This window comes from Carex rostrata, chromosome 19 (genome assembly GCF_964058835.1).
Source record: "Carex rostrata chromosome 19, lpCarRost1.2, whole genome shotgun sequence".
Taxonomy (NCBI): domain Eukaryota; kingdom Viridiplantae; phylum Streptophyta; class Magnoliopsida; order Poales; family Cyperaceae; genus Carex; species Carex rostrata.
The window spans coordinates 5,769,698-5,796,302 of record NC_135936.1 but is presented as its reverse complement, the minus strand read 5'-3'; the positions used below and the strand labels follow the sequence as shown (position 1 = coordinate 5,796,302).

Sequence of the window (26,605 nt, the reverse complement as noted above, 5' to 3'; positions counted from 1 at the left end):
TTGGTAATACCAAATGTCAGTTTTGCGATCAAGTAGAAACAATAGATCATCTTTTTTTACAATGCTCACTTGCCAAACAGATTTGGTGTTGGATGGGCGCCTATGGCATTACCAGTGTGTCGTGGCAAAAAATTTCATATAGAATTCATTTTGCTTGTCAACTGCCTAATAGGTCTAGAAAAGCATTTTTATTACTTGTTAGTACCATTTGTTGGACGATTTGGAAGCACATAAATGATTTATGTTTTAATTCAGCCCCTACTAGAACTCCTCGACAAATTATATTTCTAATCCTGTCTTTGGTTCATTATTGGTCAGGTCATGTAGCATCTCATATCCAAGAGGACACAACTATGGCTCCCTGTTAACACTAATGAAATTCCTCTTAACAGCTGGCACCTAGATGATCTGATGGAGCCAAAAGATTCTCAGATGGCAACAGATGCTTATCAGCTAATTACCATATACTTGTTCAATGCATAGCAGATGGCAATATTATGTTTTTTTTTTTGTAATAAGCATTTACTTAATACTTTGCATAGCCCTTGTGTGTAGCTTAATTACCTCAGCCCTTGTGTGTGGCTTAGTAGTAGGTTGATGGATTTCATTTGGTTTAATATTTTGGTACATACCCATATGAGGTATCGGATCGACTTTCTATTATGCAGGGTATCATTTTGATGCGGGATAACCCTGCCTGCTAGAAACTGTAACTTAACTTGAGTTTCAGTAATGAAATGGGCTCCGGCCTTTTAGTCAAAAAAAAAACATTTAGGTTTTACCATTATATTAAAGATAGAGTGTTTTTTTTAAATTATTATTGGTATCAGAATATTAATTTATGAGTATTTTTTTCTTCTGAAAAGTACGGTATTGGTAGATTATTTTATTATCATTTTGAATAAAAACTGTTGATTTACTGATGACGACGGAATACAAAAAAGAAGAAGAGAAATTAATATTTTTTAGAAATAATTAGGTTAATGAGGCGAATGTAAATTGCATGAATCCGAGAATCCGGCTTCCTAACCTGCAAAAATTAAAAGTTCTTGTCGTGCATGCTTGAAAAAATTACAATTAATGGTCGGAAATTCTAAATTTGTAAGAATCGAGCCCGAAGATAAATTAAGATTTTGAACATACTTGTCACATTAATTAGTGTCACCTGACTTCTAATCAGTACTACACTCAATTAGTGGTGGCAACGAGTTGGTTCGGTCTGAGTTAGGTCCTAACTCAGTTTGTTAATTCTGAACCGAGCTACAGCCGAACGAGTTGGACCTAGGGCATCCGAGCTAAAATCTCAGCTTGAAATCGTGACAATATAAAATACATACAAATTTACAAATTGATGCCTAACCGAGCTAACTCTCGAGCTGACGAACAAGCTAGGCTCCAACTTGAACTCGTTAATTCTGAACCAAACTAGTGGCGAGCTGACTCGTTAACAACTCGGTCCAATGACAAATGAACGAGTCAGATACGAGTTACATTCGAGCCACCATCTACAAGCTTTTTTGCCACCCCTACACTAAATACACATTATATCCGCTTCAAAATAATAAAATTGTGAGATGGCTACTAAAGCTGCCCACTTCATTTTACACACTAGATAAGTATGTATTGTAATAAAGGGTGAAGAAATAATAATAATAGATATAAATTATAATAAAGGGTGAAAATAATAACAGACAGAAACGAAAAAAATCTGAAACAATACAGAAAAATGATTCTGTCTGACAAATCTCACGAGAAAACTGAGCATTAGCTTTGACGGTTTTGACCAAACAAAAAGGAGGTCGAAAAGACGAAAAGTGGAGCTGACATCGGACTGGAACTGGAAGCATCTCTCTTCAGAAGAATCTCTCCATTTCCCCTGGAAACGGCGAGATACGAGATCAGGCCAACTGAGATGATCACGGATTCACGGATTGCAATTTGCAAACGAATAAGACGAAATTATGGCACGAGAAAATTACACCCCAAACGGTCAGAATTTCCTTGTCCATTTTGCGCAGTTTGGTTTCTGTAGCAATTGCAGTGATGATATCCGTGCAGCGGGTGTAAAATGCGGATAAGAATATGCTGTTATTATCGTGTATGAACAGCGGTCTTGCTATCTTTGCCTTTTCAAATTCAGTTATTGAATTGTTTCGAGATGCGTATACAGAAAAGTTTTGAAAAAAATTGCTTTGAGATTCGTTCCCGAAAAAATTGAACAGTTGGATTCGAAAAAAAAAAATAGTAAGATTACTGTTCACGGAAAGAGAATAGCAGCGGATTTCATTCCGTAAAATGCAAATAACAAAGGAGGTCACATACTCACATGAGACATTTAATTTTGTTCTTGTTCAATTATGCTTCTTTAAATTATTTTGGTTGGGATATTTTCCTCAGCTGTATGTATGAACTCCTGTTTATTTTTTTGGAGCTGCCTTCTTTTGGCCGTTAGATCTTTAATCTACTCTTTCTATTGTTTCGCCCACACGCTGACAGTTGGATGGTGCGATTGGCCATTGAGGGTGCAAACGGATCAGATACGGATTGAATAGTGGTATCATATCTTTATCCGTTTTTATTTTTTCGGATATTAAATGGATACGGATATGGATCAGATATTAAAAAAATTCATATCAGGTATTAAACAGATATGAATACGAATACGAACATTATTCGGATACATAATTCACATATTGTAATAAAATTAACTTATTATTTAACAAATATTGTTTCTCAAACAAAAATAATTCATAATCACACTATCAACTCCGATTCTATTTGAATTTTAGATTGATTTCTCTTCTTTGTTTTAGAAGAATACTAGGATGTTTATATTAATTCATATACATTCTTAATTTGTTTTAGAAGAATACTAGAATCATATTGTTTATATTAATTCGTATATTTTATTCTTGATTTTATATTAATTTCTTATAGTTAAAGCATTGGAAATATTAATCTCATAATTTTTTTTAATTGTGGGTCCATGTGTCTTATAGTTAAGCATATGTTTGATGATTCAAAAAAAAAAAAAAGCATATGTTTGCAACTTCCCATCACGTCAACAAAAAAAAAGAGAAAAAAAAGTTGTCCGCATTAAATATTTAAAAGTCTTCCACGGTGAGAGGAACAAGGTACAGAAAAGGAATAAAATACCACGAATTTATAACAGGCTGCGGTCAGTGCGGAAGATTTCACGGATATCCGAAATTTAAAAAATTACAGATACTCGAAATTTAAAAAATTACAGATAGTGATAATTATTAATTGTATTCGTATCCGTATCCGTATTCGTATAATATATGTCTATATCTGCAAATTATCCATATTCGAATATCTAAATCCACAAAATTTAAGATACGGATCCGGATCCAGACGGATAAATATTCGATCCGTTTGCCCCCTTGGCCCATTGCAGTTTCTCTTCTTTGCTTTGTCTACTGTTAGCTTTGCATCGGGTCTATCGCTCCGTTGCAATAATTAAAAAGAAATATGTTCAACAGACAATAGTGGTAAATTACGGTAGACTAAGTAGTAGGTAGAGGGGGGTAAACGGAGCGGATAATGCTATTACCATTATCTGTTCCGTATCTGTATCCGCCTTTCACAAATACCAATTAACAAAATTCAAATATGAAATCCTTTCAGCATACCTATATCAACTGGATGTTAATTCTCCAATTTTTGATTAAATCTGTAGGGTTTGTGAAATATGATTTTTAAGTATGCCTTTTACCAACACTTTAGCTTGTGAAACATAATTCCTGCTCTAATTCATGTAGCTACTATGGTCAGCTAGCATTTTCATGATAGCAAAGTGTACTGAGTGAATAAAATATTATCTACTAAATATATACATTCTCCATTTGAAACTAGTGTAGAATGTGTCTTTCCAATAAATTCATTAATGTCATTAAAAACGTATTGATTAGCACCTACAATTATTAGTATATTTGTGAATAAAATGTTGTCCTTTCCAAAATAACAAAAGTTTAATTTCATAATAAATAGTTTGAGAATTCAAAGAAATATACCTGGCTTGGAATATCTGATCCATTATTGAGCACAAATTAAAGCTTCAATTGATTTGGGATTTAATGAACTACAATGAGGATCTACAACTCTACCTCCATACTAAATGCGGATTTTGACGCAATAGATGAGACATGAACCGACAACACATCTCGTGCAGCCTTTGACAGAATGGGATACTTCGATCCATTACATTTCCACCAACTTAGTATATCAAAGGGACCATTCTTGTTATCCCATGGAACTACATTTTACGCCATGTATTGATCCAAGTCTGTTTGAGGTGATTCAACATATGTGTTTTTCTCAATAAACTCATCAAATCTTCTTTTCTTTGGCTGACCTTCGTGAAAAGAAGATCCACCAACTTGAGAAGACTGTTGTCCTACAGCTTGAGTGTCATCTACAGGAAGAGAATACTTATAAGCATATCATAAATTGATTTTATGACACTAAAAAATGCATTCATCTCTTCTTCTGCTTCGGGAAAGTAACATTGCACCATTTTACATTTGTAACGTGGATCTAAGAAACAAGCCACAACAAGAATTATGTTCATTTTCTCTCAATATTTGTCAAACTTTTTCTTCATTAATAAACCATTTCACTAACACGCTCATCTTGGCCCATGCACCACTCAAAAATTTGCAATTTAATTTCGCAAAATTCTTCAAAAAATAGATTTGCAGTTGGATAAGAGGTACCTAATAAGACTTTTGTGACATTAAAAAAGCCCTCCAGACATTAACAAAAGACTCTAATTTCATCCCATTGAACACTTGTCGGGCACATGTGAAACTTTACCGTATCAATCCGTTGTAATCGCTTAAAGGCATCCTTGTAGTAGAAGACATCTCTAAGCATCATATAAGTTGAATTCCAATGAGTAACTACATCAGTTGCTAGAGCCATTTTGTGTTCAATTTACACTCTTTTGCTACCTTCTCAAATTCCTCTCGCTGCAAAGTAGAACTTTTCACCAATAAAACCTCTTTAACATTTTTGATAGCTTTTTTTATCCCTTTCAGCCCATTTTGCACCACTATGTTAATAACATGAGCTGCACATCTCAAATGAAAATATGTACCTCCACAAACCAATTCATTTTCTCTAGCCAAATGGTTCACAACTTCTCTAACACACACATCATTAGCTCGATCATTATCCAAGGTTAAAACAAATGGTTTCCGATCAAGATTCCAACCTGTCATGTTTTTAATAAGCGTGTTGCACAAATTCAATTATGTGTGCTTTTCACCCATGTGTATAAAATTAATGATTTTTTTTTTGTATGGTCCAATCATCTCCAATGAAATGGGCTGTCACACATATGTATGATTTGTTTTGCCTTGAGGTCCATAAGTCCATTGTTGCACTCACTCGACAAGACATTGAAGCAAACAAATTATACAATTTCTTCTCCTCTACATAAACCCCCATGATATGTTTTGCATGAGTTGTTCGACACTTTAAGGAAAATGATGGACGTAAAGATTTAACAAAATCAATGAACCCTGTATGTTCGACCATAGCAAAAGGATACTTATGTGTGAAAGTTTAGTTCGGCTCACACTTTCATCATACTTGTATGCACTAAGAGTACAAGTACCATCAACGCTCTTCATGGATGTTTGTAACAAATTTTGACGTTTATCGGTAGAGTGAGTTTTCAAGTGGTTCTTCAATTGAGAAGTTCCTCGGTGGCTAGATGCATCAAATACTTTAGCACAATCAAGTAGACTTTACATGTATCATCATCTTCCCATCAGTTTTTACTTGTGTCTCCACTCTGTGAAACTCTTTCCATACTTTAAATGTTAAAGTTTTCTTTTTTGGGACCAATATAGTTGCTTCCTCGTGTTGCTGATTTGCCTCAACTTCATTAGTCCCTCCATTGCCTGTGGACATTTGCATTTTTCTACATATTACATAAAGATAATTTATATTTTATTTGGAAGTCAAATTATGTGCATAAAGGATAAGTGAGTCAGGTTTAGTATTTCAAGTTTATTGGTTTTATAGATTAGTCTTAGCTTAACAAATTATATTATATTATGTTAGGCAATTAGCCAGCACATGGCACAAATTGTAATTAGACCATGAATTGTAAGTGATATAGACCAATGAAATTACAACTAATAAAATATCACTAATTATGTTCTGGTACTAACTAGCTGGTAATTGGTTCTTTTTCTCTTTTATATTTAACTAGAATTGTTAACTACCATAAAATTTAAGATAAATACTTTTAGAAAACTTATTTCATACTGCCTCTATATAACATGCTTAATGGGCCATTGGCTGACTGGCATCATACATCAAATATTCATAAGTCATAATCAATGTATATAATCAATGGAGGAACTAGGAATGATCGGTGTGGGGGGGGGGGGGGGGGGGGGGGGGGGGGGCTAACTAGTTTCTCTCAGGATAGCAGTTTTAGTTTCATGTTACACGATTAAATGATAAAACAAATATTCAGCAATTATCAATTGTCATAATCTTTTACTTTCAAAATAAAATATTTAACAAAAATAAATATTAGATTACATAACAAACCACATATTTGATGAATCGTTCTTCATGTCTTGAAGTCAAAAGAAAACATCAAAACAACCTACATGGAAAAAAAATTAAAGAAACAATCTTATAATGAATCCATATCTCATAATCATAATGATTTTAAATTTTCAATTAGAAAACGTACCACTAATTACTAATTTGAGATAGTTGAATTTTTCGAGTCTTCATGTTTTGAAAATGCTGCAAAATCCTTTCATCATGAATAGCAGCAAAAATCTCTCGCTCAATGTAGCAAATCATGTTGTCATTTATCCATTCATCAGTCATCTTATTGCACAATTCGGTCTTAATGATTTTCATTGCTGATAATGCCTTTTCAACTGTTGTTGTTGCCACTGGTAAGATCAAGGCCAACTCAATGAGGCGATATGCCAATGGATGACACAAATGTCTTTCGGTTTCAACCATTAGGATAGCAAAAGTTGTAAGATCATGACAAGTTGAAAATTATGTACTATTTCTCACATCAGAAATGAATGTGCCGAGTTCACTTCTTAAAAATGTATAGTCAAAGGGTGAGAAGTCAATGGAATAAATACTAGCAATTTCAAGAAGTTTTTCATGATCAAATTTAGAGAAAGAGTCCTTCGAATCAAAACAAGCAATGCATTTCAACAAATTAGTAGATGCTTCACTAAATCGTTCATTCATCTCAAAAAGAAGAGAGTCAAGCACAACCAAGAAAATATCAACATGGTAGCGATGCGAATACTTTATCATTTGACCATCATGCCTTGAACGACCTCTTGCTGGTATTTTATCATCTATATTGGGCATGGAAATTTTTATTTTTATACAAAAACCCTTAACTTCTTCCAATAGTTCATCATATCCATTGTCCCTCATATGTTGCAACTTTTGCTTTGTAACCACAATCAAATTAACTGCATGAACGATATTCTGATCTTTCCTTTGCAATGTACGTGATAACTCATTAGTACAACCTAAAACTTTTAGCATTAGATGAATTATAAATGCAAATTCAAAGCTTTCCATTTTCTTTATCAAACATGCAGCTATAGTTTTTTGTGTCTCATTAGTTGCATCATCACTCACCTTTTCCAATACCTTCAATATTGAGTCCCACATTGTAAAGAGGCGAACCAAAGTTGTGTGATGTGAACCCCACCGGGTATCACCTGGTCTTGCAAGACTAGTTTCTTGATTTTTTTGTCTTTCTGTAAAAATATCACCACTCTCTAATTTCATCACAATCCTGTCATGATGATCTTGAAGTAATTGATCCCTTCTTTTGCAAGAGGCACATACAATATTGACAATTAAAGTTGTATAGTTAAAGAAATTAGCTACAGATGAACTACACTTTGCAACAGCAACTACCACCAATTGCAACTGATGAGCAAAACAATGGATATAAAAGGCATAAGAATTTTCATTCAAAATTCGTCTTTGCAGTCCATTGAATTCTCCTCTCATGTTTGAGGCGCCATCATACCCCTGCCCTCATAGTCTAGAGATGGATAAACCATGGCGAGCAAACAAACCCTCTATTGCTACTTTTAATGAAGACGTAGTAGTATCAGAAACATGCTCAATACTAAGAAATGTCTCAATCACATGCCCAGTCTAGTTCACAAACTTACATACAACAACAATAAAGTTAGGAATGTTACTAACAATAATAATAGTTAAACTTGAAGTATTAATTACTAACCTCACAACCATAGCCATTTGCTCCTTTATCGATGTATCACGAGACTCATTAATAAGTACAGAAAACAACTTATCTCCAAGCTCTTCAAGAATGACAAGTGAGGTCTCTTGTGCACAAGCCTTCACCATCTCTTTCTGTGTGAGCGGGGAAGTCATCTGATTATTTCCAGAAGCATTTTCATAAAGCACTTTAGCAACTTCGGAATTTTTTCTTTATACCAGCTTAGTAACTCCAAAAAATTTCCTCTGTTGTTAGAACTAAAAGTCTCATTGTGTCCACGAAAATCAAGAGTTTGCAATAAGATAAATCTTGTAACATGTAAAATAGAAGTGAGGCGAACTCTATATGCAATCTCGACTTCTTTGCTATGTGAAGTGAACACGTGTGACACACTCTGTCTTTGATTTTTGAAATCTTGACAATGTCATGTTGCATTATTGTGGCAATAATTTACTCCACCAACATGTTCCTTGAAGGCATCCAATGCTTTCCTCCAATTGTTAAACACATGTCGTGTGAAGATTTCATATCCAAATTTATCACTCGTTACTAGTTGCTTAAAAAGATAACGGTAAAAGAAATAAGCTGAATCATTTTCTACACTATGTTCTAACCAATCAAACTTCTTGAACCATGATTCTTGAAAACTCCTAAAATGATCTCCTTGTTTACGAGAAAAAGTATGGCCAATTGGTTGAGTTGGTCCATTCAACAAGTATGCTCTTCTAACTTGATCTCTAATTTCCTTGTCATACTCGTCAATTGGTTTGCGAAGTCCTGGATCAGCATTTATATCACTTGGACTCAACTCGACACATGCTTTCTTTTGCGAACTACTTTCAGTTTCACTACTTCTTGACGTAGGTTTGTAATACTTCTTCATCCTACAATTTTACAAAAAAAAATGACAATGAATAAACAGGAATCGTACAATTCAACAGATAAAAATAAAACCATTAATGACATATGATTGGAATATGAAATCTATTTGAGGTTTCAGTTTGAGAAATTTGTTAAGCATTAGCCATTACTATGATTGGAATATGAAATTACCAGCAGAAAGAATTGTGATAAAGAGGAGAAGCAACTTCATTGAGGAGTTACTTAATTTGATAGATTAGTCTCTGCTTTGGTTTATTTATACATAGAAACGAAGAGGTTGTGATGTTTGTCTAGCTTCACACAAGAAAGGCATGAGTAGCACCAAACTGCAAATTAAATTTATCCTTTTTTTTATTCTTTTTCCTATTATATTTTACCATACATCTTAAAACTGAAATTATTAACCAAGATGCATTGATTTAGCCCATTAGGCAAGGTTGAAATTCAAGAACCTGAACGGATGAACTTATTTCCTGCACAGAACCAGAAAACCCATGGCGTGGAGAGAGACGGAGTCAGAGTCGCCTGTCGGCTATTGCTTTGGCGTGGCGCGGAGAGGAAGACAAAGTCTGGCGCAGAGAGACGGGAATCGAAAGAGACGGATCACACAATCTTGCCTTTCTTGGCGTGGCGCAGAGAGACGAGAATCGAATCAAAAGAGTCGGAGCCTAGTCGCCACTCGCCAGAGTGCCATCGCCCATAAACGAGGGTGCCAGTTTTTTTTTTTTATTAAAGGGGCTCTGTATTTTTTTTGGGCCAGGGGGGGGGGGGCAAGACTCAGGTTGGCCCAGGTCTTGGTTCCGCCCCTGTATATAATTATATAACAAAGCGTCTTGGTATTCACTGGGTTCATTGATTAGTTCAATTTGTATGATAATCAAAGGTGTTCCAAATTAGTTCAATTTTTTTGGAATGAAAGGGGTGCCTAACTGCCAAGCCCTCACAAAGAAGCAAATAGAAATCTAGTAGAGTCATAGAGAGTTTTGATTTACCTAGAATTTGCTCCAAATCGTCACTCAAGCACTCATAGGGAGATTAGCCACTCAAGCTCCTTCTTGGTTGGAGGACATGGCGGGTAGGGTTTAGGACATGGAAATCAGTCACTTAGCCTCACAAGGGAGAGGAGAAGAGTAGATGCCGTAGGCCGGTGGCGGGGTGATTAGTAAGTGTGTGCAAAGTGGGAGAGAGAGAGAGAGAGAGAGAGTGATGGGACAGCGCGAAGAGAGAGAGAGAGAGAGAGGTGAGAAAGAGCAGCAAAGGGAAATGAAAATGAAAGGGAACCGTGTAGAGACTAAGAAGGTTCGGATCTCTACTAAAAAATATAAAAGTTAGTCCCACTAGTGAGAAAGATATAATCGTGAGACACTATATATAGAATTGCTTTGCCTTTGAAATATAAACGGGTTACGGAGAAATGAATATTGGATACGGATAAATGCGGATATCTGCTCCGTTTAGAGATGTAGAAATTTATCTGTTTTCGTATCAGTGTATTTTGACTATGTTCAATATTTATTCGGATCCGAATTCGTGAAGTATCCACTCCATTTAAAACAGATACGAATAGTAATCGGATACGGAGCGGATTCGGAACGGATAATCCGGATCCGTTTACACCCCTAAGTAGGTAGTGATTTTTTTTTAGGAATTCATGGTAGATCAGTTGATTACACTCCTCAATCTCGAAATAGTACAATCCTTCATTCGGACTGTTCGGCAGCACAAATAGAATTAAACAACTAAAGAAACTAAATTGGACAGAAGATTAAGATTTGAATAAAAAAAGACTAAATAAGATGATCATAATCTTTACTAAAAAAACCAGTGTTTGAAAAATTAAACAACTAAAAAAATAAAAATAAAGCTAAAAGAACTCCAAGGTTAAGATTTAATTCTAGAATAATTTGGGTAATCGGTTGATAAAATAAAATTATTTCTTACTTAGAAAGTCCACTGGCCTAAACAAATATATAACAATATCTGGTCCTGTTAGAAATTTAGTTTAGGTACAATTAATTTGGGCCTCTAATAAAATCTTGACCTGGACCAGTTATTATTGTGTAAGATAAACCGGGGCCTCATTTGAAGCTTATTTACCCACGTTTTCTTTCTTCAATTTTTTTTTGTCAGTGGGCCTCATTTTTCCGCACAATCTGCACCTATATAACAAATTAAACCAGGACTCCTTTTTACAAGGAAAAATAAAATGGAATAAACAGATATTACACGAATCATTCTTTTCTTACCTTTTTATTTTTTTATTTTTTTTGTTTCTTTTATCAGATGGATAGATAGTGGAATTTTTTTTAGAAACCATAAATAAAAATATAGATTTTATCAAACTAATTTGATATATATTTTTTTTACAAAAATCATAAAAACCGAGATGTCATTTCGACCACAGCCTTTTCACATATTTCAAGGAAAAAATACATTGAAAAATTGTGAAAATACCTGGGATCGATTGCCATTTCAGTTCCAAATTTTTTTTTTTGACCGAAATAACATTTTAGTCCTTATAATTTAAAAAAAAAAAAAAGTAATCACGTTAGTTTCATAAAATTATTATTTTTTAATTATGGTTTATAAAAATAATTCGATGGATAGTTCGCCGCCGCCTGTATCAGATTCCTGTTTTCTGTCCATAAAAGCGTCAGCCTCGAAACATACACTACAAAGTCAACAACAATACGATCTTGTCAAAACACATTATTTTTGTAATAGTGATATAAATATATACTAGCATCCAAACAGGCAACCAAAACTAAAATGTATGTTTCTAAAAAAAAAAAAATTTATGGTATGGCTGTACATTTTCTTTCTTTCTGTTATCTAGATTTTTTTTTATTCCACGCATCCATCATGCATATATGGGGCAGGCACTTTGGGTTTATGCGGAATTTAGCGGAGCTATGATAAATTAATTCATATTGAACCTTATTTAAATCTACATTTTTACTTGAAATATGTCGAGTTAGTCATTCTTCATATTGGACACCTAATTAAATTGTGAAGGTTAATAATTCTGTGTAATTATTTGAGACGAACTATATAATTTAATTCTCTCTTCATTTAATTAAATGCATTAGAGTTACAATTGCCACTCAATGACTTAAATATATGACCGACATTTTATTTATCTGAAATACACACGTTACGAATAAATATTATAGTTAGGGGCAGAACTTAAAAAAATTAGGTTGGGAGGCTAAGAACGTAAAATACACAACGTGAAACAACTGAGTTTTAAATTCAAATTTTCACGATTACAAAATAAAAGTCTAATCACTAAACTATAATAACAATTATTATTATTATTATTATTATTATTATTATTATTATTATTATTATTATTATTATTATTATTATTATTATTATTATTATTATCATTCAATCCCCCCATAAAAGCCAGCTAAACTAACTAATAACATTGACCGAAACCATTTCTATAGTAATAAAGTTGATTAAAAAAAAACAAATTAAAATTGTCTTACCCATGGTACTTCATTCTCAAGTACAATTTATTTCTATCATATATGATTATGAATTCGTCATTAAATAATTCGAAATTATCAGATCTTAATTTATGATTTTTTTTGTTATCATTTGGACATAATTAATTACTTTCTGTTTAAGAATATTGTTTTACGCCTATGGTATCCAAAATATATATCTCATTTAATCATTGCTTCAAAATACTAATGATTACAGTAGAGTCTGGGTCGAGCCTTTACGGTGATTTTGCTGGCGCCATGGTCCAAGGAGACCGGGAGAGATTCTCTTATTTTTCCTTGACGAACATACATACAGAAAAATTTAACAAAATACCCTAGTATCCTACATTCTAAGCATCTACATCTCTGAAACTCTTGGAATTTCTAATCTGATGTGGCAGTTTCTAAACCAGTTTGAAATCATTTATAAACTCTGACGTGGTCAAATAATTCGCTGAAATTATTTTCTCCTGTAATTTATTTGTTGATATGGCAATTAAGAAAATCTAATTTTAGTTTCATGGATGTGGGGGTTTAGAAACTTTCAGAGACAATTTTTAAAAGTTAGTTATCAGTTATTTAGAAACTCCAGGAGTTGATGTAGATGTTCTAAAAACATCAAACAAAATACCATTCTTCTAATTTTTTTTGACAAAATGTCACTGTAGGACCCATATTTTCCCTCCCTCCTCATTTTTCAATGTTATCAGAACTGGACCAGATGTCGACCCGATAAAGCTTCGGGTCAACAGTTCACTAGTCAGACCAGTAGGTCAATCGGTTCAACTGCTGGTTTCTTAAAACATATATAACTTATTATTCAAAAGCTAAAATAGCTATTTACTTTTACGTCTAAGTATGTATTTAATTGGTTGAATAAAACATATTATATACAACTCTAACAAAGAATAACATCTCTAAAAAAAATAGAAGAAAAAAATTAACATAATAGAAGTTTAATTTCTGATAACACTTGACTTGAACAGTTGACACATTTCAAGTCAAGTGTATTCTATTTACTCCCTCTAAAATAGAATAATCTTATTGATTCAAGTGCAAGCCAAATTCAGCCTTCTGTTAAATGATCTTATTGATTCTTCCTCCTCCTCATTTAAATTCTGTTTGCACATTTGCTACTACAACTAATCGAGCTCTTAAAATTGACACTGCTTAAAATTAAACTCCTCGGTAAATATAAGAAAACTATAAATAAGGTTATTCAAAAGGATGCAGAATTTGGCTTTTAATAAATGCAAAAAATCATTCTATTTTAGTGGGAATATATGAGAGAGAGGAGGAAAAGGGGGAGGGAGGGTAAATATGGGTCCCACAAAAACATTTTGTCAAAAAAATTAGAGGAGAAGTATTTTGTTTGATGTTTTTAGAAGATAAAGTATTTTGTAAAATTTCCAATACATATGTGCCAAATTGCCAATAATAAGAGGCATCATTATAGCTGGTCCAGTCTCTACAGGCAAATTATTAAACATTGCCTTCTATAGGAGGCTGTGACATTTATTATTCCTTGCATATTGTTTTCGCATAATAAATAAATAGGGACTAGACATCGATCTCAAGTGATTTAAATAATAGTTTTCTTGATGCTGTCAACATCTAGCTTAAATATTAAGTACTAGTTGCTAATTATTAAAAGGACTAATTAACATATTCATTAATAATATAACAGCTTTAAATTCATAAAATCATAATAAGTAAAAAAAAATGTGTTGTGAACAACACAATATATAGTATATATTAGTATATGTTTGTGGATGATATTACTGGTTAGTCAAATATAATTATATGGGGTCCGGCTAATTTGCTGCCGGTAGCATTTTAGCCGGAGGTGCTGCCGCCCATTTTTTTATTTTCTGATGTCCAAACAACAAATCTAAACCGTTATATGTTTAATCTATACTATAATCTACATGGAGACCAAATTTTACATTTTTTGGAATTTTTTTTACTATTTATTAAGCTGGTTTGAAAACTGCTGATTTCAGTAATTTTCTGCAGCATTGAAATCAGCGGTTTTCAAACCAGCTTAATAAATAGTAAAAAAATTCCAAAAAATGTAAAATTTGGTCTCCAAGTAGATTATAATATAGATTAAACATCTAACGGTTTGGATTTGTTGTTTGGACATCACACGGCTAAAAATAGCCTCGGCAGCACCTGGGCAGAACTGCTGCCAGCAGCAATTTAGCCATAGCCTAATTATATGTTAGTAATAACGTTATATTCATTTATACTAACAAACAAACAAAAAAAAAAACTATTTCATCACGATTGCCTAAAAACAATGGTAATCAAAGTATATGACACACTTTTAAGAATGCAATCACATTTTCACTTTTCATCACGACTATTTAATTGTTAAAATAACCAACATACTTATCAGATATGCACTTTTCTGAAACAAACAGAAAAAAAATATTAGTACAGTTTTAAATTGATAATTTTTTATGTCGTGCAATTGATAAATATATTTGTTATCTAACAATTAGATGCTCGTTCTTATAACATTTAACTAGCTATAAACAAAAAAACAAAAAAAAAATTAAGGTGTCCACGATGGATTCCCTAACTTTTTTCATAAATAGGAGCATAGTCACAAGATTCGCGAATTATTTATTTTTTTGGTGATGACGAACCGAATGCTGAATTATTCAGTTAACCAAACTTTGACCGAATTATTCTCGAATTTTACAAATTATTCGTGAATTTTTCTTGAATTTTTCTCATAACATTTTTTTTTGTTTCCTTATAGGACCGAGATTTCTGATCTGGATAATTCGGTATTATTCCCGAATAATACCCGAACTATTTCCGAATCACGAATTTTTGACCTCGCCGAACCGAACCCAAATAGTTCATTTGTCACTATGAATAGGAGGACAACTTGGAGCTGGGTATAATAAATCCTGATCCAAAGAGTCCAAAGCCATTTGTCATGCATCATGCATGTACCTAGACCAAGTCTTTAGCATTTTCTTTCTTATTTAGGAGGTTATCAATATCACACATATGATGAGGTAAAGCGAGTCATGGGTTTTATCTTTTAGTGAACACCAAACAGATGGGCAGTGCCAGTGAGTGTAAGGTGAGCAGTCTCTATCTGACTAGCTAAAAGGTACCTCATCCTCATGTGTCAAACCGACCAATAATTGTGTGGTGCTTGAACTTTATTTTGTTTTATTTGAACTTGACTTATAATGCAGAGAGGCCGTATAGCTTTCCTATTGCATCCCAACTTAGTGTCCCAGCTTTTGGCTTTGAAGATCATTATTATTAGACAAATCCTAAATTATTTTAAGAGTTTACTAAACATTCTTATATCACAAACTAGCTACTAAAGATTAATTTAAAATTTGACAGACGATGTATGCATTTTAGAAAAAAATGTCATTTAGTAAACCATAACTTAAAATATGACAGACGATGTATGCATAATTCTGTGTTAATAAATGTTTGGCTGCATGCAAAATGTTGACCACTTTAATGCAACAGCGTGACCTCATGATCAACTTCTCTCTGATTTCTTTTTTTATTTCTCTCTGTTCACAGGCCTCTCATACTTTTATTCGTGCGAAGTATCTGATGATTTTGCTAAAGATCTTTTGATATCATTAGTTATTAATTTCAAAAGAGACTGCAATATCCCTGATTTGAATAATAAGCATAGACAAAATAACCAACCTTACCGGGTTTCTTGTATATTAAATTTTGCTTTAGAAAAGATCCATAAATGTTATTTTGACTGTAACCATAACTTTTGAAGGAAAAGTACGTCTTCACATGTATTTACCTGTCATGGAAATACTTTTCAAAATAAAACTAACTTGACAGTATACATACTGTCCTTATCTCGTATCATATATGGCACTATTTGAAACATGTGTAACAACAGAACACGCATGAGATCCGGGAGTTTACATATCATGTACAAACAGATTACCGAATTCGTATCACCTAAGGAAACATAATACTTTTGTTTTGATATGGACCGTTCAATCAGAATCCGCACGTCTATTAAAGTAGCTCCGTGCGTTCCATCTCAGGCCAGATTGGCCTGGGTTCTGATCAGACGGCCGTTATCCAAACAGAAATATTCTGTTACCTCAGATGATATGGATTCCAGATTATCTGATAGTTCTTTTCAAGGGAAAGGGAAAATCACTTTTTTACCTGCTTCCCTAGTTATCTCAATTTTCGGCTGGAATCAGCATTATGCTTCGGACTCTTTACATAGTATGATAGTACACTTTCCCACAAAAAAATGAAGAAGCATAATAGTACACAATTCAAATAAGTCCTGATCCGCTACAACTTGAGTTTCATAAACTTGTGTAGTTTCTGGTTCAGGAAAATAGAGATTGAAATCTGAAATCTGAGGCTCTCTCTGTATTCCCAGTAATTTATTTCTAGGACAGTTAGGATTTTTAACCTGGCAAATAAGATAAGCTATTTGCTGTAACATGTCCGTACCCAGAGAGAGCACATGAACTGTACATCATACCCGCTCTGTTTTCTATCTGGTACAAATATCCTGATTTACCTCTAATATCATGGGTTTAAAACTAACACTGAGTACAAGATACAGAGAATTAGATTAGCAATACACGAAGAATATCAATGTAGTTAAAACAAATGAGAGAAGTCACTGAGATACAAAATCTAACTAAAAGATTTTGGAGCAAGCAAAGTCCAAAACAGAAATACATTTGACAATATTCTTGCTAAAATGCCTAAACTCCAACAAACATACTTTTCTTTTAGCCGTAGGTCTCAATATTAGATTATCTACAGGACAACCACTAACAATTCCCACCAAGTCCCCAGTTAATTATCCAAATCCAAACTAATTTCTTAATTAATCAGAAAAAAAGGGAGCGGTCTAGACTCTAATTTCTAGAACCCTAAATTTTGTGCACAATAATGCGAACTAATTTAAGTGATTACGGTGTTAATTCCAGAGAAGCCAGGCGCTCAGACACATCAGCGAGGGACTTGAGGTTGCATTTCAGTAGTGCTTTTATGAAATAGCAAGTCTCATCATCAGTGTTTCCTTCCGGTATGTCTACTGCAAAAGACTCCACTACAAGCGTGCCAGGTTGGCCGTCAATTGTCTCAGGATGGACAGTCAGGATTGAAGAGTAGTTCTGTTGATGTAACAGATATGTGAGACACTATAGAAGGCATAGGTTATATAGAAATCAATAGTTCTATATGCTCCAAATATAGGCATTAAGCATCTGCATTTTCTTATAAAATGACAAAATTGATAAAGGGGGAATAGTTAAAGATAAATTAAAGCTATAGTTTAGTGTAGTATAAGTTCTGAACATTAAAATACTCATGACAAGACGGGAAAAGAGCCTAAAAAATTCTCCTTACCAAAATTGCTAGCAAAAGAGGAATAGAATGTAATGGAATATGTGCCTTTTCAAAATTTAAAATTTATGCCCTAGTAATGGGCACCCAAATTTAATACAGGAACAGGATTAGACATCAAGAACCAATTCTCAACTTTGGGCCCATAAGAGCAGAATTGCTGAAACAACAAGAGGAAATGAAGATAGAATAGGATACCATTAAAGATTAATAAAATGGAAATTGATGCATAAAAAGTTAAGTGGCTAGACCTTACTTTTACTTAAAAAAATAGAAAATGAGGCAACTTTTTTCTTGCAAAATTACTGTTTTAACACACGTCTCTACAAATGAAAATATCAAATGCTGAACTGTACATAAATAATACACTATTTACCAGAATGATGCTGAAAGTAGAAAAGATCTCAAACAGAGGTTCATTCCAGTGTACACTCAAAATAAGACATATCCACTATACCCTTGCAAAATGAGAAATCTGACCAAAATAGACCAGTACACAACGAAGAAGGGTTGTAGTATATTTGTTAATTTTTTTTTTTTTCCCAGAGGTGGAGGAATCTGTGGTTGTGATATTTTTCCTTTTATGTAAGCGGTAGAATGAGCATCTACATTCCTAAAATTCTTGGAGTTTCTAAATAACTATTACCTAATTTTTAAAAATTTTGTCTTTCAAAATTTCTAAACCTTTACATCCCTGAAACTAAAATTCAAAATTTCTAAACCTTTACATCCCTGAAACTAAAATTAGAGTTTTTAATTGACACATCAGCAAATAAATTACAAAATAAAAGAATTTCAATGAATTATTTGGCTACGTCAGAGTTTATAAACGATTTCTTATTAAGAAACTTTAGAGCAAAGTTGCAAAATAAGAAATCCATCTGCATCTCTAAAATTGATTTAGAAATTGCCACATCAAATTAGAAACTCTTGAGTTTCAGGAATGTAGATGCTCAACTTTTCTTTCAATGGTACTTATAATGAGAAATATCTCATCTAAATTCACATAAAATACCAAAAAGTTTCCCCACAACCCCAATTTTTCATATCATTAGCAATTTAGCATGATGACATACTTCTGACATTTGTACAATTACTCATACAAATAATAAAGTAATTATGCACGCACCTTGAGGCGGTGGTCCCCACCTACAATCTTGACACTGAGGAGGCGCTGGTTGTCATCCAACTTCTCCAGGCGCTCAGTGCTGGTTGTGGCTGGGAGGCCCGATTTTACATTGACCTCCCTCACGCTGCCAATCTCAAGGTTGTTATTCTGCACCACACATCTGCTGATGAATGGCTTGTACTTCTCTGGCTGGTCAAATCTCCTCACCAAGGACCACACCTACACATGCCATCCCATTCATTAGTTAATAAATGTAGCAGTATCAGTAGCCCTGTAGATAAACCATTGCGCATTTCAAAATTGAAAGATAGAGCAACTTAAGTCGGTGTAAACAGTGAGAGATGTCCAATGAAACTTCCAAGACACACCCAGAGCTAGGCATGTTTGATCTAATGACGGGTATATATGACATATTTGAAGAAGGACCCTGCTATCAAAATTTTAAAGGCGACCTCTGCTCGTAAAGTTACAAGTTCAGGTTTTTCTCATTATAATCTCATGTTCCTATGGTATCTTTTCAGTTGAGAATAGTACAGCTTCTCATTTCATACATTTTAACGAAAAGGTACTATCCTGATACTTGCACAAAATGAGAGGTTCAACTGTTCAAGTGAAAAGATAACTTCTAAAAAAAAAATAATAATAATAGAAAAAAGGAAAGAACGAGAAAACAGAGAAAGAGATAGAGAAAAGGACAAAAGGAATTTGAATTAAAAAAAAGGACAAAACGAACATAGATGGCAAATCTTGACGTGGTAACCAACAAAAAAAAATATTACCAAACATTATTCTTGTGGTCAATAAAAATAAATTTAGCTCTGGAGGAGAAATTTTGATCTCCGAAACTTATATTCCTTGGATGGTTAACTAAAAGCACTATCGATGACTGAAAATCAAACGGATTAGATTTGTTCTACGTTTCACAAGCGACAAAAACAAAAACGGAAGCAAAAAATAAAAATAAAAACCAGAAATAAACTGAATTGCTCTTAAAATGAACATCCTAATTTGAAATTCGATTGCCATAGTTCAGAAATCAGAAGTAATAGCCTACTCTGTATTCGAATTACTATAACTCAGTTACTTCCATCCATAGTCAGGATATATATCTACAAGGTAGACATGTAATTAGAATTTATCAAACTTAAATACAAACATACCGCATACAAAATCAATCAAATATATAAGCACGGAGATGAATAAAGTATCAAAGAACCGGAATAATCAAGCAATTAGTTGATCTTACGAGATTGACAGGAGCCTTGATGTGCTTTACGACCATGGAGCTGCACTGGTTGTCTCTGAGATCGTGCTGGTGTAGGCGTCTCAGATACTCCGAGTCCAGGGTTCTCAATCCGTCCTCGGACGAATTCATCTCATCGGTCAGCCTCCACAGACCACTGCTTGGTGGGGCCACCACCCCTCCGTTCACCTCCACCATCTTCTATATACGCCCTCTATGTACCACAGAGAGATAGAGCTAAAGAGAGAGAGAGAGAGAGAGAGAGAGAGAGCGAGCGAGCGAGGCCCTATTGTCTATTGATAACACTGATGCTTCGTTCAGACCAAAGGCGAATAGCGATAGAAATATCGAGAGAGAAAGAGAAAGGTGGGCCCAATACAGGGAATCACAGGTTTATCCTGACCTTTGGTTCATAATCTTTTGGCACTCCCGGTCTTTATACACCGTAGGTGGAAGGGTGAAACTATGGTGCAGTAGTGCAGTGCTAATGTAAGCGGGAACCGAGATGAGTAAAAACTGCGAGGTGGGGTCGCTGACAAACTTTGGGGAAATTTGAGCCACTCGTAAACTGTCACGTAGCAGAGTAAAGGACGAAATCTGCATTCTTTTTTTATTTTTTGAGGAGAGGAAATCTGCATTCCGGTGAGCGAGAGTAGTTTAGTGCTCTCGGGTCAAGGGCTGTCAAAAAAAGCTCCTGACTCGCCTCTAGCTCGCTTGCTAACAGCTCGTTCGGTAGTGGACCGAGCTGTTAACGAGCCAGCTCAGACTCGGGTCAAAATAAACGAGCTGAGCCAGGAGTTAGCTCGGACCGGGCCAGCTCGGATCGTTAAGGTATAGTGAATTTAGGGTTTAGTCCCGTATAATTTCAAGTCCAGTCTCATTTTTAAAGGTGCAATTATGCAAAATTGATGTATTTTCGGTTTGGGAAGAAAGGATATGGCTTTAGTTGCTTGAAGATGTGCCTGCTGGACAATTTCTTAAATTTTTTGAATGAGATTTCTTATTTTTTTTTTTTTGAATTTGTATAATAACAGCCCAATAAAGCCCAACGGGCCAGCTCGTCAGCTCGCGAGCTAGCTCGGGCTGGCTTGTCACAAGCTGAGCCAGGGGTTTTGGCTCGGGTGACCTAGGTCTAGCTCGCTCGGTCCAGGCTTGGGCCAAAATAAACGAGCTGAGCTAAGGCCCAGCTCGGCCCGAGCCAGCTCGTTTACAGCCCTACTCGGGTAGGCTACGGGTATCTCGAGTAAACCGGGACAGATAATGGGTAGGGCGGGTACGGGTAGGATGGATATTTTTTTTAAAAATTGTACCTTATCCGTTTCATACTCGTGCCCATCTCGGATAGGGGTAACGGGTACCTCAGGTAGGGTACGGGTTTTTTTTTTACTGGTTTTTTTACTGTTTTTTGTGTTTTTTTTCTCTTTTTTTTTCTTTTTTTTCTGAACCGGCGGGAATTTTTTTTTTTAAATTTGAATTTCAAAATTAAACAGGTTAATGAGTATAGGTTAAATGGGTAAAGGGTGCGGGTTCGGGTTCGGGTAAATGGGTGCGGGTACAGGTACAACAGGTCCGGGTAGGCGGGTTTCGGGTACGAGTAAGGCGGGTACGGGTTGGGTGGGTTTTTTTTCTTAAATATTGGTGTCTGGTCCGTCTCAAACCCGTACCTGTGTAACCGTTTACTCGCCTATACCCGGGCACGGGTATGGGTACCTCGGGTAACGGGTACGGGCGGACCGGGTTCGAATAACCCATTTAGGGTATTAGCAAACCTCTATGCGCGAGTGATCTGGTTTTTCTCTAGGTTGCTGCCGAAGTGCGTGCTTACTGCTTAACATCATTTTTGGTTGAGGCATAAAGGGTGCTAGTTTAGATATCGCTATTCCACCAAACGTGCATTAATTAATAATTATTATAATATATTATAGTTATTATTAATATATTAATTTTATGTAATTAGTATCTTATTAACGATATATAACTACATAATTAATATGTTATATTGTTAATATATTAAATCATTATTATAATAATATTATAATATTTTCTAGTTATTATTAATATATTAATATAATATAGTTAGTATCTTATTATTAATAATAATTATTAATATATAATTATATAATTAATATTCTATATTGTTAATATATTAAATAATTATTATAATAATTATTATAATAATATTATAATATATTAATATTATATAATTAGTATTTTCTTATTCATAATTATTATTAATATGTTATATTGTTAATATATTAAAGAATTATTATAATAATATTATAATATATTATAATTTTTATTAATATATTAATATTATATAATTAGTATCTTATTATTAATAATTATGAGTAATTTATAATTATATAATTAATAATTAATATTGTTAATATAGTAAATTATTATTATAATAATATTATAATATATTATAGTCGTTATTAATATATTAATATTATATAATTAGTATCTTATTATTAATAATTATTATTAATATATAATTATATAATTATATAATTTATATTTTATATTGTTAATATATAAAATAATTATTTTAGTAAGATTATATAATTAGTATCTTTTTATTAATAATTATTATTAATTTATAATTAATATTTTATATTATTAATATATTAAATAAATTTTATAATAATAATATAATATATTACAGTTATTATTAATATATTAATATTATATAATTAGTATCTTATTATTAGGGGTGTCAACGGGGACATGAAGAGTCGAGTGGAAGCATTTTCATACCCGTTACAAATTATCCTTACCCGTTACAAATTGCCTTACTCGCATTCTACCCTTACCCATTGTAGTTGTCGGATAACGAAACGGTAACGGGTAAATAACGGTTAATACTTTAAATATATTTAGAACTAAACTGAAAACATCTTTGCATCATTTTTGTTCTGTACCAGTTGGTGCCAGAGGAAAAACCTTAAACAACCAATAAAATAAAATAAAACAAAAAAAAACATCATAATTCATAAAGAGACAAAAACAACCAAATCAAAAACTCAAACAGGAAGTTGAATAGCGCCTATAAAAACTAGGACCTCTCGTACCAATGATATGCTGCCCTTGATTTTTCTAAAAAAACACTTTAGTTTATTGAAATTATAACTTACCCCAAAAAAGTTCTAAATTATAAAGAATCTCATCAATTTCTCATCTTATCAATTTCATGTCAATCAATTTCACCATCATGAAAATATAAAAACAAATTCCAGAGTTTTACCCTTTTGTCCCTAGGTTGATACTGGTAAGTTTTAATCCAATTTTTCTTCTTTTATTTTTCGAGTCTGTTCTTATACTGACATTGCATAGTTGCATTTTTTGCAAATACAAGTATCATATAAATACTAACAATTATATATAAATGGAAATTTTTGAAAAAAAAAGAAATTGAAATTTACAGAAGATTTTCATTCTTACTCGTCATCATGATCTATGCTATTGTATGATTTTGTATCTTGCTCGGTAATGTCAGAATCTTTTGTAGATTCCATCTTTCTAGTAAATTTTAAGGGAGGTATTGTTTTGTGCTTGAAGAGATAATATCTTTCTTCTAAACTGTTAAGAAATATTGGTGTAACAGTAGGCTTTTAAACTTATTGGAAATTTGGAATTACTGGAAAGCGTGGAATGCTTTAATGGTAATTATGTTTAACTTTGTTTTTCAAGATAAAGAGTTGGCGGTTGGACTGTTGGAGGATAATAAATCAATGCTAATTAAGAATTTAAGATATATAATATATATAATTATCCAACTGGGTAACGGGTACGAAATAGGCTTTACCCGTACCCTTACCCGTTTTGATAATGGAAAAAAATCTTACCCACACCCGTCTTATCGGATACAGTATGGGTCAGGTAAACGGATAAAAGGGTGCCATTGACACCCCTACTTATTATAAATAATTAACCAATTTAGGCTTATAAAACTTTAGTCCTCCACCAACTCTAACCAAACAAGGAATACTTTAAGTTATGATTTAACTTTAGGCCTCAACCAAACATGAATAATTTAGACCGGCCTAAGTTGGAATAACCATTTAGGCCTCCTTAGCTTTAGGTCACAACCAAACATGAGGTAAGTGCTTAGTGATAGGGGTGTCAACGGGTACGGTAAGGGTCACGTGGAAGCATTTTCATACCTATATCCATCACAAATTATCGTTACCCATACCCTACCCTTACCCATTACAAATTGTCTTACCCATACCTTACCCTTATCCGTTGTAGTTGTCGGATAAACCTATAACATCGCTATAACTAGCTATTCAGTATACTACAATTTTAAATATATATTGTCTATAAAAATTACAAAATTATTTTTAAAAATTAATTGATCATAGTTTAAGTAACTATGCATCATCCAATATGTCAGTCTTTATGACATTTTTGGGAAAAAAATGATCAAACACGATTATAGTTGCGGCTAGAGATTCCAAATATGCAAAATTTGAACTCATATCTAGACTAATCTAAATTGTTATTAATATTTTATTTATTTATTTGGATCAGTATAAATGACACCAATCTATTTATGACACTTACTTACTTTGGATAACAATCTTAAATTTAAGCTTAAAAAATTCTGACAAATCCACACCATACTTAAATCTAGAAAGTAACCGATCTATTTTTTATTTTTATTTTTGTATGAATGGCACCTAGTTCAATTACAAAGCTACATTAATCTTTGACGATTAGATTACATACTTTATCTATGGTTCTGTGTCCATCAGTTGTAGTTGCATGACGTAAAATAAAATTGGTATAATCACGTATATTTCTTTTGGTGTAGTATATTTAAGAATATTTTCAGAAACAAAGCCAGAGCGACGAAGAATCCGGAATCCCCTAAAAGTGTTTCAGATCTACTGTTGCTGTCTCGATGAAGTAATTGTGTAATCTGTATACAAAAAAGAGACAATCCGACAACATAGTGACAAATGAATTATTCGGGTACGGTTTGGCGAGATTAAAAATTTGTGATTCAGAAATAATTTAGGTATAATTCAGGAATGATTCGGACTAGATATTTCAGTCCTTCAAGAGAGGAAAAAAATGTTCTAGAAAAAATTCGTGAATAATTCGTAAAATTCGGAAAAAGTTTGTAAAATTTGTGACTAATTCGGGTTTAATTCGGTCAAAGTTCGGTCAACCGAATAATTCAGCGTTCGATTCGGCATCACCAAGAAAATGAATTATTCAGATTTAATTCGCAAATTTTGTGACTATGCATATAACTAATAAGTTGAGTTTTTTTCATCACGAGCAGTGCAATTCAATCAATAACATCCTACAGATGACAAACACAGTTATAGCCACAGAATATCAAAATTGTTTACGACCTCAACGATGATATTTTATTGTCGTTTTGCGATTATTTTTTATTTAATAATTCCGACTAATTATTATACATAGCAGTTTCAATTAAGTATTGATATTTATTTTTCAGAAAATTAGATTATTGTTATAACAGCTCGTCTTTCACAACAACTTGTCACAGTTCTCAGAAGCCGGATCGCTGCCGAGTGTGTTTCCTCTGAGATATCTCAACTTTTGCGTGACCAACGTGTCCGGTGTCTATTCGGTGATAGCGCAGGGGGCCTGTATTTTTTTGCTTTGAGATTCGTGCATAACTTATTTAAACGGTTCAAATGTTCCATAAAGTCACGCAAAGTTTGAGATATCTCAGAGGATACGAATTCATCGCTGCCCAGGCAACAGTTGGACACGTGGCTCAAGGAGATTGGACCGCCCTAGTGAATATTTTATTTTTGGTTTAGGTCAATTTCATAAAATATTCATTGGCTCTTGCCTTCTGGGGGGGTACAACGCCACGCCATGGGTTGTACTGCATTAGTTGAGGCAACAATCCGCAACATACGGAAAATTAACAAAATAATAATATAAAATGATTTCCGTGCGGTCAGATTGAGTGATTATGATATATATGGCTCCACTTGATCGCCGTACTTTCCCAATTTACATGAGAGTTTGATGAATTCAAGGAGTTCACTTTTTTTTGACAGGGGAGTGCTACAGTAAGTTTACAAATTGTGATTTTGAGATTGAGAGAATTTTTTACACTATAATATTCAATTTATTCTTAATTTTTAAATATTTAATAATTTTATATCTTTTTAATCTATATA

The 26,605-nt window shown here is 33.4% G+C and overlaps 2 protein-coding genes, 1 long non-coding RNA gene and 1 pseudogene across 3 annotated transcripts; all 4 read right to left on the bottom strand.

The window, feature by feature from the left end:
* Positions 1–6,435: 6,435 nt before the first annotated feature.
* LOC144572029 (uncharacterized) lies at positions 6,436–7,704 on the bottom strand (annotated as a pseudogene).
* A 375-nt stretch (positions 7,705–8,079) lies between these two features.
* Positions 8,080–11,643, bottom strand: LOC144571969 (uncharacterized). The gene is made up of 4 exons (XM_078321364.1): positions 11,627–11,643; positions 8,754–9,174; positions 8,299–8,445; positions 8,080–8,202 (listed from the first exon to the last, which is right to left on the bottom strand). Exons 1-4 carry the CDS (start codon positions 11,641–11,643, stop codon positions 8,080–8,082), a joined length of 708 nt encoding a protein of 235 aa, XP_078177490.1.
* A 5,687-nt stretch (positions 11,644–17,330) lies between these two features.
* Positions 17,331–20,826, bottom strand: LOC144571486 (abscisic acid receptor PYL8-like). Its single transcript, XM_078320782.1, has 3 exons — positions 20,436–20,826; positions 19,190–19,408; positions 17,331–17,828 (listed from the first exon to the last, which is right to left on the bottom strand). The coding sequence occupies exons 1-3, from the start codon at positions 20,628–20,630 to the stop codon at positions 17,625–17,627; spliced, it is 618 nt and encodes a 205-aa protein (XP_078176908.1). The 5' UTR covers positions 20,631–20,826; the 3' UTR covers positions 17,331–17,624.
* Positions 18,076–19,178, bottom strand: LOC144571487 (uncharacterized). The gene is made up of 2 exons (XR_013517524.1): positions 18,783–19,178; positions 18,076–18,744 (listed from the first exon to the last, which is right to left on the bottom strand). It is a non-coding gene; the product is annotated as an uncharacterized LOC144571487 (long non-coding RNA).
* Positions 20,827–26,605: the final 5,779 nt, after the last annotated feature.